The 10,871-nt window shown below is 62.1% G+C and overlaps 1 protein-coding gene and 1 pseudogene across 1 annotated transcript; one reads left to right on the forward strand and one right to left on the reverse strand.

Annotated features, from left to right (window-relative positions):
- The first annotated feature begins 1,158 nt into the window (after window positions 1–1,158).
- On the forward strand, window positions 1,159–3,758 carry GNG3 (G protein subunit gamma 3). Its single transcript, XM_024204240.1, has 3 exons — window positions 1,159–1,267; window positions 2,704–2,809; window positions 3,126–3,758. Exons 2-3 carry the CDS (start codon window positions 2,711–2,713, stop codon window positions 3,252–3,254), a joined length of 228 nt encoding a protein of 75 aa, XP_024060008.1. The 5' UTR covers window positions 1,159–1,267; window positions 2,704–2,710; the 3' UTR covers window positions 3,255–3,758.
- Window positions 3,759–4,766: 1,008 nt separating this feature from the next.
- Window positions 4,767–10,871, reverse strand: LOC112109642 (annotated as a pseudogene).

Consider the following 10,871-nt stretch of genomic DNA (forward strand, 5'->3'; position numbering starts at 1 on the left):
CCAGTCCCCTCCACCTCCCACCGAGAGACCCCTCCCACTCCAGGGACAGCCCCTCTCAGAGGGATCCCCCAGTCCAGTGTCCCTGTCCCCGTCCTCCCAGAGCAGCCCCCCTGAGAGACAGCAAGACCAGACCCATCCCAGACAGACCCACCCCCCAGGGCTGATGGGCTCCCAGCCAACTCTGCCCCCAGCCCGGAGAGAGACCCCCCTCTCACGTCCATGCCATGTCCTCCACAGCAAGATCCGCCCCGGGAGCCTGCCCCCCTTCTTCACCGAGTATATTTGCTCTTCCCCCCAGGGACCCCTCCAACTCTGGGGACCTCCCTCAGAGAGACCCCCTCCTCAAGGCCTCCCCCCAGACAATGCTCTAAAGTAAGGGGGAGCAGGGGAGAGGGCAGCAGGACTTGTATTGGGGCCCAGCCACACAGAGCTGGGCCAGTCCTAGGTGCCTGCTTGACACCCCAGGTAGCTGGGAGTCAGGACTCCTGGGTTCTGTTCCCAGCTCTGGGGGAATGGATTGGTGTCTGGCGGTGAGAACTGGGGGGCTGGGAGCCAGGACTCCTGGGTTCTATCCCTGGCCCTGGCCGAGACATGCTGGGTTGCTCCAGATGTGTCTGTTCCCCTCTCCGTTCCTCAGTTTCCCTCTCTCTGGACTGGGGCTAACCTTGGGCTCTTAGGTGTGAAACCAGCCAGTCCCCAGCAGGGCTGAACGCCGCTGCCTGTTCCCCACCCCCTCACACTCCAGGCACTCGCCCAGCCCCAGGCCCCCTGGGGAGGGGCTCAGAACCAGGCAGGGTAGCAGCCCCCATGCCCGGCGTAGCTCCTGATGTCAGATTTCCAAATGAGTATGGTGGGGAGACAGCATCCTCACTGCAGCTACTGCGGGCCTGTACCACCAGCAGCTGTGCAGGGGTGCCCGGAGCCCAGCCACTGCCTTGGCCCCCTCCTGGGGCGCTCTGCCTCCCCAGCGCCCGCTCCCTTTCTCCTGCCCTGCCAGGGGCTGTGCACCAGGGGGCCCTGGGGCCTGGGCAAGGAGCCAGAGCTCAGCCGGGCTCCGCTGGGCGTGCGCTCCTCCCCCCGGAGCGGGCATGGTCCGCTCCCAGCATCAAGCGGCTCGGAGCATCCTCAAGGTACCACGGGCGCATTGAATTAGCTGCATCCCGGAGGAGGCACAGGGAGCGGAGCCGTCTGCAGGACGCCCGGGGCACCTGGGCACACAGGGGAGCCCATCCCAGAGTCTCTCCAGCTCTGGCAGCGACCGTCGAAGGTCAGTGCCCAGGGGTGCCCTGACTGGCCACTGGGGCGTGCCTGGGTACCCAGAGGGGCAGCCAGCCTTGATGGGGGGGAGGGGGGAGGGGGCAGCTGGTATCATCTCTGTACCGTCATGGCCAATGTGGGGCTGGATGGTGGATGAGGCCCCAGCCATGCCACTGCTTCGGGAAAGGGGGGATGGAGGCAGGGTTCTCCCCCATCTGCACCCAAAGCATATTGCAGAGAGAGAGGACAGGATCGAAAAGACGCTGCATTTAGGGGCTCGGGCAGATGGACTGGGGGGTGCAGCTGGGGAGTGGGCTGCTGAAGCTGTTAGAAGCAGAGCACAGCAAGCAGCAGCCCCTTTGTCTGCACACAGGGCTGGGCTAGTCATCCTGTATCCGCGCCCAGCACTGTACCGGGGGACACGGGTGCTGCTCCAGAGACAGCAGTGAGGGGCTGGAGGCTGTGACTCAGCTGGGTAAAAAGGGGCTCAAAGACGGGCTAGAGCTGGGAGGGGGCACTCAGCTCCTGCCTCCCAGCCTGGTGCTCAGGCCAGTCTGGGATTTTGGGGTCCAGGGGTCTTAGTCCCACCAAGAGACAATCCTGCTGGGCAGCACAGGGCCCACTGTGCCAGAGGCTGGGGATAGAAGGGGGATGGGGGGCTCAGGGATGGTCCCCTCAGCTCCCCTCTCCCTGGGACTGAGCCCTGGGCAGGCACAATCCCCCCTTCAGCCTGGGTAGGCGGCCGTCAGCGTTGAGTGACCATAGGGGCATGACAGTCCATTCTGCATCTACTGCCTCCCACAATCTCAAGAGGAGCAGTTAATGTACGTAGAACGATGCTCCTAGCCATAAAGCACTCCTGGCCATCGGATGGTACCTTGCTACCCATGGGCAATGACCCCCCCCCACACACACACATGGGCAATGACTCTCCCCCGAATCTCTCCAGGGCAGGAGTAGCCATACTGGAGCAAATTGGGGCTATCATTCTGGAGCAAACCCCTGCCATGCCCTCCCCCACAATCCCCTCCCCAAGGGGATTGGGCTCCGACTAGGGGTCCAGGGACTGTCAGGACACCATCTAACCATGGGCCAGGTGGTCCTGGGCAGCCAAGATTGGGGATACAGGTGCCCCAGCAGCTGGGAGGTCTGGGTTATAGGGGAAACACTGGACGGTCAGGGATATAAAGCCCAGGCCAGGAGAGAGTGGGGCAGACGGGGAAGCTGGTGGGGAGGAGCTGAGCCCAGTCAGGATTGGAGCCCTCTCTAACCCACAGACAGCTGGGGACAGTGCTGAGGGGCTAGGAGTGACACAAAGCTGAGGGCAGGGGCAGTTGTCCAGGGCTCTGTGCCCACCCCATTGGTCAGGAGGCTCCAGGATACAGGCCCCCAGGTGCCCCATGACCCTTGTCCATGCTGAGCCCAACCTATGCTCTCCTTCTACAGGGTCCCCATGAAGGGCGAAACCCCCGTCAACAGTACCATGAGCATCGGGCAGGCCCGCAAGATGGTGGAGCAGCTCAAGATTGAGGCCAGCATGTGCCGGATAAAGGTGGGGACTGGGGTGGCATCTTGACTGTGGCAGAAAAGGGCCCCACTCACTCACCCACCTCCAGAACTGGATTAGCGAGGAGTTCCCCCCACAGCCAATGCTCCTGCCCCACTCCCTGCAGCATCCTCTGTGGGGAGGCCAGAGCTGGAGTAGCCAGGAACTCCACCACACCCCCACAGCCAGTGCTCCTCCCCCACTCCCTGCAGTGTTCGGTTAGGAGAGGCCAAGGCTGGAGTAGCTGGGAGCTCCCCCTGCTCCTTACAGCGCCTCCTGCTGGGCCCACCCTGCAGAGTTCTCACCCCTCCCCTCCCTGCAGGTATCCAAGGCAGCAGCTGATCTGATGACATACTGTGATGCCCACGCCTGCGAAGACCCACTCATCACCCCGGTGCCCACCTCCGAGAACCCGTTTCGTGAGAAGAAGTTCTTCTGTGCCCTGCTCTGAGCCTTGCCTGCCCCACCCCTCAGCTACAGCCACCGTGTAATGCCCACTCTTAGCCTCTCCTCCCACTCTGCCCGGGTGATTGGGCAGGACTTCCCAGGTAGGGCCTGACCCACCGCCAAAGTCTCAGGCCTCTCCACCACCCAAACTTCCACAGACAGGGCACCTGCCCGGAGCACAAGCCCCCAAAGCCCCTCCCCTTCAGGGGGAACCCATCCCACCCCTACCCCACACACATCAAAGCAGGAGGGGGTATCACACCTCACCCAGGCAGGAGTCACAACAAGTCCTGCTCCCCTCTCCAGGCCTGGGGCAGCTGAAGCTGCAGGCCCATCCCCAGCAGCATCACACTGACCCCGAATCATCCCATTTCCATTAGGGGGGAGGGTGTTAGCTCCCAGCCTGCTGCTCCTGGGTGCCAAAGGGGGAAAGAGGCTCATCCCCTTCCCCCAGGGCTGGAGGGGCAGCGCCCAGATTGCAGGGCTCAGCCGCTCCACACAATATAAACGGAGACCTTGAGAATAAAGTAACAGGAGGCACAGTGCCTGGGGTGGCATCAGTGTTATTGCGGCACCAGGAGCAGTGCTGGAGGTGATGCTGGCACTAGAGGGCCTGGGTTGGGGGGATGGGGTGGGCATGGGCAGTGCCATTAGAAGAGGCTGGCTGGGGGTGGATAGGAACACTGGCTGGGGCTTGTTTGTGGGGTGGGCAGGGGGCACTTTTGGGACTAGGGGCCTAGCTTGAGCAGTGAGTGGGGGCCAGGGGCAATGCCAGGAGCTTTGCTGACATGTATGGGGAGTGGGCAGCCTCCAGCAATGGGGCCCGATGGTGGGAGCGATGCCCAGGATATAGTCCCCAGAGCCAGTCACCATCCCAGTGGAGATTGGCTCAGGGACCCCAGGAGGGAAGGGAGCAGCCCAGACACCCCCTACTCCCCTCCTGCCCAATTCCCAGCCCTTGGGGAAGCTCAGTGGCTTCCTACACACACAATAATCCACCCACCCCCAAAAACAGCACCTGGCACCCCTCCCCTCCCGCCCCAGTGCTGGGGCACACATGGCCCCTCTCAACTGACAGGGCCAGACAGCACCCACCCCAGTCCTATCGCACCCCCCACTGACACATCACTGGGTTCATGGGGAAAATAAATCATGGCTCTTTATAGCTATTTCTATACAGTGAAAAAGCAGCTGTGAGACTGCCCACAGTGGGGGGCACAGCAGGGAGATCCAGGCATGGGGGGAGAGGAGACAGGGGTGCCCAGTGGGGAAGGGCAGGGTGATCTTTGCCCCCATGGGGGGCAGGAGTGACAGGTAGAACAGGAGCCAGGTTTGGGCTGGGGCCCCCCCACGTGGAGCGAGCACAGCCCGCCTGGCACAGTCCTGGAGTGAGGGGGAGGGGAGCCGCACAGTCCAGCCTCCAGCATGGGGGAGCAGAATGTGGCAGGCAGCCTGTAAACCGCAGGCCAGGACTCCCCAGCATGGGCAGCACTGGGGGAGGGGGGCAAAGGGGGGGGCGGAGTGAAATTACAATTCACTCTCTCCCAGGAGGGGTGGAGCCCCCCACAGCGCAGGGGGTGCAGGGCAGAGTGAGAGGCACGTGGTCCCTGTGATCCTTTGCTGAGGGTCTGTGTGTCAGGGGTTGTCCTGGGGCAGAGCCCCTGCGACTGACAGACGGCCAGGGAGGCTCAGAAAATCTTGATGATGGATTCGCGGAACTTCCCGACACCGACCCACTTCACTGTGAGAGGAGAAAGGGGGGTGAGAACTGGGAACTCCCAGCCCTGTGGGGCAGATCCCTCCCCCACACAGAGCAGATTCCCCCTCCTCTCTTCCCGCCACACATGCAAGGCCGATCTCCTCCACCCCCCAGACAGAACCCAAGTGACAGCCTGGGTGGAGGGGGAGGCTCCAAAAACCTTGATGAAGGATTTGTGGAACTTTCTGACACACAGACCCACTTCACCGTGGGAGGAGCGAGGCAGATCCCATGCCCCATGGCATTCCCAATCCAGGGAACTACGCAGCACCCCAAAGAGGGCGCCCAGCATGCCCATCCCCAGGCCCTGATGCTGGGGCTGTGAGCCAGGCCAGCAGGCAGCTCAGTAGGGCTGTGGACGTACCTGGCACCCCGAGGTAGCGCTCGATGAAGTGGACATAGCTCTGGGCCTGCGGAGGCAAGTCAGCAAAGCTGCGGGCCTGCTCTGTGCTGCACTGCCAGCCTGGCAGCGTCTCATAGCCCACCGACACCTTGTTCAGCAGCTCCTGGTTCGCTGCGGGGAGCAGAGGCGCTTACTGGCTGCTGCAGGCCCAAGAGGGCCCCTATCCCCCCACCCCCAAGGTGGTTCAGCCCCTACTACCCACGGAACCCCTATCCCCCCTCCCAGGAAGCTCCCCCCCCACACACACACTCCTCGGACAGCTCTGCCCCCTGCACTTCCTGAGGGATGCCTGTCCCGACCCAGGGATAGCTCAGTCCCTCCCCTCTCTCTCCTGGAGCCCTGCACCACTCCCCGCACAGAAGCCTCTCCCGCCCCCAAGCTCAGGGGATACAAGGCCTGAGGCCCAGAGGCCACTGCCCTCTCATTGTGGGAAAGGCAGAAGAAAGGGCAATACCTCCCCTTCACAGGGTAACCCAGCCACTGGCTCACCTGGGAAGTAGGCGATGGGTTTCCCCTCCAGCTGGTATTCCACGCCCACCTTAATCTCCGGGAAGGTGTCCAGGATATCCAGCTTGGTGAGCGCCAGGCTGCAGGGAGAGCAGGGGAAGAGGGTTGAGACCAGAGTGTGTGGGAGCCAGTGACTGACAGTAGGGGAGTGCATGAGGTGAGAAAGGTTAGTGAGACTGTAGGAAGGGAGGGACAATGGGGGGGCGAAGATTGGAGGGGGGGGTTAGTGAGGCTGTGGGTAATGGGGGAGGAGATGGCAGGGTGGGTGTAGAGGGGGTTACTGAGGCTGTGAGGTGGGGGCAATGGGGGAGGGGATGTAGTCCTTACGCGCTGAATCCGTTGATCATATGGGCGTATCTCACCAGCATCAGGTCCAGCCACCCACAGCGGCGTTTGCGGCCTGTGGTGACACCGAATTCTTGGCCCTGTGACTGCAGCAGTTCCCCAATCTCCTGTGGGGCCAGAGGGGAAGGGATAGGCCGTTACTCCTGGGATCCCAGAGGGCCAGGATCTTCCCTGCTCCCTGGGGCGGGGGGACCAGGGTGCTCCCTGTCCCTTCAGAGGGAAAGCCTATGAATCCCACTTCCCTCTCTCTGGGACTGCCCATAAGCATCAGGGGACGTCCCCCCACTCCGCAACTGGCCATTCAGACCCACCCCCCACACTCACGTTGTCCTGCTCGGTGGGGAAGGTTCCAACACCCACCCGGGTGGCGTAAGCCTTCACCACCCCATACACCTTCCCAATGTGGCAAGGTGGGACGCCCAGGCCTGTGCAGACGCCCCCCACTGTGCAGTTCGAGGATGTCACAAACGGGTATGTCCCTGGGGAGAGATGAGAGACCAGAGTGAGCTAAGCAGGGGGTGGCAGCAAATGGGGCCTTCAGAAATGGGACTCAGGTCCCCCCATTCCCAGCCCATACACCACTATCCCAGCCCCAGACTCCAGTTGTGATGAGGACTCTCTCTTCCCAGCCTGCACTGCGGTAATCAGAACGTGTTCTCTTTGGCTCCCACTGCTTTTGCTGTGCGGAGCCCCGTGGAGCAGGGAGTGGTGCAAAATGTGGGAATTTTGGTGCTATTTTGATTAACAATGTGTGTGACTCAGTTTCCCTACTCACTTTGTGTTGCTCCCTGCTGGGGGTGAGGGTTAATTTCTCCTCTGAGAAGGGTGAGAAGGGATGGCTGGGTGCCACACAACCGTATTGGTTCCAGCCCAGATAGCTTATCCAGAGCTGAGCGCAGTCAGCCCAGATGAACGGAGGGCCCTGCAGAGACAATGGAAACCCAAAGCAAAGCACGACAGCGAAAGCAGCAGGGCTGGAGTTAGGAACAAAGGAGCAGGAGTAGTGAGGAGAGAGGGCAATCTTGGCAGCCCCAGGCAGAGCACACACAGGGTCAGACAGACACAGGCTCCAGGAGGCCATGGAGAAAGTGGGGCAGTTGCTTCTGCCAATACTGGCTCAGATTTAAGTCCTGCTTTCACGGCTAACCCAAGTCTTGAAGCCTTGCAGCTGCCCTGGGAAAAGCTAAGCCCAGGGCCTGGTGCTCCCTAGAGACTGCACAGAGGCAGGGGGGCCTCAGCTGCCATACACTGGGCACGAGGGCAGTGCGCCGCACTTACCGAAGTCGATATCCAGCAGTGCAGCATTGGCTCCTTCCACCAGGATCTTCTTGGGGGGCCCGTGCAGGGCCTGGTGCATGAAATAGACACCATCCTTCACCAGGGGCCGGATCCTTTCAGCATAGACCTGGGGAGAGATGCTGGGATCAGATGGGGGAGGTGCAACCACTCAGTCTCTGGGGCTACTCAGGGACACTGGGTGTTCTCAGCCAGCTGGGGGATCAGGGTGTATTTCCAGGGGAAGGGGAGGGCAGTTCCTGGGAGGCTGGTTCATACCCAGGTGGGGGACCCTGGAGGCAAGGAGAAATTGTGGGTGGTTCTCAGGGAGGTAGGGATCCCCAGAGGGGAAGGTGGTGTTTCTGGGGGGCAGGTTGGGGACTCCTGGGGGGAAGGGTTATTCCTGGGGCAGAGGGGAGGGTGGTTCACAGCTGGGGGGCATCACTGGGGCCCCACCCACCTTCAGCTGTTGCAGCTCGACCTCTGTGTTGATGGTGAGAGCCGGGTACGTGGCCTTGTACTGCTGGGCTAGCACCCTGAACCTGTGAGAGAGAGATAGGGACCAGTGATCCCACAAGGGCACCCCTAAACACCGCTGCACTGCCCGGGGTCACAGACGCCCAAGCTCTGCACTGCCACGTGGGGTGTGATGTGTGAACAGATTCCATGGGCAGGGCATCCTGAGAAGGCCCCAGGGCTGGGGGGCATGAATGGATCCCCGGGGGCCCCTGGACATCTTTGTGAAAGGATTCCTTCCCTCCTTTCCCTCCCCCTCAACTCACTTCTTGGAGAACTCATGGAAGTCGGCCAGCAGGTCACAGATGCGCAGGCCGGTGCGGGAAGCCTTGCAGGCATAGACGGGGCCGATGCCCTTCTTGGTGGTGCCCAGACTGCCAGGGAAGCAGAGTCAAAGCTGGGTGGTGGTGGGAGCTCCTCCTACCCGCCAGGCTGCAGCCAGACTGGATGCTCCCCACACTGGCCCAGGCTGCAGGGAGATGAGCTGCCCTGTCACCAGAGGATGGGAATCCCACAGAAACAACCTCCTCTCCCCTCAACCCCAGCCCAGCCATTGGTGACCAAGGGGAACCCCTAAGAAAATGCCCCGCTCCAGGGGACCCAGCTATAATCCTCCCCAGGCCCAGGCCCAGGCCCAGCTCCATCCCTCCTGCCCCTCCCAAATGGGGACCCAGCTGTTAAGCCCCTCACTTCTTGCCATCTTGCTGCTGCCGCTGCTGCTCCTGGATCCTATCCACGGCCTGGTGGAAATCGAACACTGTGGCAAGAGAGAATGGGAGATGAGGTAAGAGGGAAGGGACACTCCTACCCTCTGCTACCACTGCCCCCACCAGCCCCCTCCCCATCTGCTGACACAGCCCGCTCAACTCCCCCTCCCCCCCCTCCACTGTTCAGCTGCCTGGTCATCCTCTTCCAGTGAGCCCAGTGCCCCCGGGGTCTTGATAGGAGACGGAGGAGAGGTCCCAGAGGCTGCAGACAGCGCCCCCTGCTATCTGCTCTGGATTTACCAATGTGAGCTCTATCTGAGATCACCGTGCGGGACTCCCAGCCCTCCAAACCTGCGGGGAAGGAAAACACATCACTGTGAGAAGGTCACCCATGGGACCCCCCAGAGCCTAGCCTACCCTATATGCCAGGCCTGAGCCTCCCATCCCCATGTAGGGGGCCAGCGACAGCCCTGCTATAAAGAGTGGGAACTGGGATTTATTTACTGTGCCTTTATGTAACTGGGGGAAAGAATAGAACCCAGGAGTCCTGACTCCCACCCCTGCTCTAACTCACTAGACCCCCACTGCCCTCCCAGAGTTGGGCAGCGAACCCAGGAGTCCTGCCCCTCCGCTCCCCTCCCAACCACTAGACCCTCTCTCTGAGGGAGGGAGCAGCAGGGTGGCTGGGGTCGGTCACTCACCAGGCCCTTTCTTAAGGTTCTTCTCAGCTTCTTCAAAGAGTCCAGGCAGATGGATGACCACTCCATTTCCTGGAAAGACACCCAGCAGCAGGGTCACAGGCTGGAGTGCAAGGGGCTGAGTGAGGGGCAAAGGGCTTAGCAGAGATGTGGAGTGCGGAGGTGGTACTGCAGGTCAAGACTCTGCCGACTATTGGGGGTGGAGGGGTGTTGGGGGTCAGGACGGGGATGCAGAGGGGTACTGGGAGATGGGGTATATGCAGGTGGGGGATGTCACTAAGGAGGTGGCATGGCAATTCAGGCCCCCATAGGACAATGGGGAAGCTGGGGGTGTAGGGAGGTCTTCCACGGATAAGGGAGGCGGCATGGCGGTTCGGGCCCCTGCTGGGTGCCAGGTGGGGAATATTGGGGTTGGAATAGTGGGGTACATGGGGTGGAGGGAGGGCTCTCACTGATGAAAGAGGTGGCATGGTGGCTCACGAGGCAGCTGAGCACTGGGGGTGGGGAGGCAGGAAGATACTAGAGTACATGGGGGGGTGGTCAGGGTGGGGATGTAGCGCGATATTGGGGTGTACGGGGGTCACTCACCAAGGAAGGAGGTGGGGTGTCAAGGTGGGGATGCAGGGGGATATTGGGGTACACAGGGATTACTCACCCAGGAAGGAGGTGGGGTGTCAGGGTGGGGATGCAAGGAGATATTGGGGTGCACGGGAGTCACTCCCCGAGAAAGGAGGGGGTGTCGGGGTGGGGATGCAGGGGGATATTGGTGTGCACCAGGGTCACTCACCCAGAAAGGAGGTGGGGTGTCAGGGTGGGGATGCAGGGGGATATTGGGGTGCACGGGGTCACTCACCCAGGAAGGTGGGGTGTCAGGGTGGGGATGCAGGGGGATATTGGGATGCACGGGGGTCACTCACCCAGGAAGAAGGTACAGTGTCGGGGTGGGGAGGCAGGGGGATATTGGGGTGCACGGGGGTCACTCACCCAGGAAGGAGGTGGCATGGCGGTTCAAGACCCCGCTAGGCAGCAGGTGGAAATTGTACTCGACCAGCCCCACCACCACGGTGTGGCCCGCGTTGTTCCCCCCCTGTGGGGACAGGCCGGTCAGGAGGACGGCGCGTTGGGGTCTCAGGAGCTACCCCCATCCTAATCCCGCCCTGCTGGTTAGCCCCTTCCCCGCCCCCGGCTCACCCGGTACCGCAGAGAACTCCCCGCTCTCACCTGGCACCTGCACACCAGGTCGGCGTCCATGGCCAGCAGATCCACCACCTTCCCCTTCCCCTCGTCCCCCCAGCACCACGGTCACCCGGTTCCCCCGGTCCGGCTCCGCCGCCAGCCGGGGCCGCTTCCCCCCTGCTCCATCCCCATTCTGCTGGCCCCGGCCCGACCCCGCACCCTCTGCCCCAGCCAT

Source organism: Terrapene carolina, unplaced genomic scaffold, assembly GCF_002925995.2.
Source record: "Terrapene carolina triunguis isolate 2854851 unplaced genomic scaffold, T_m_triunguis-2.0 Scaffold89, whole genome shotgun sequence".
Lineage (NCBI taxonomy): Eukaryota > Metazoa > Chordata > Testudines > Emydidae > Terrapene > Terrapene triunguis.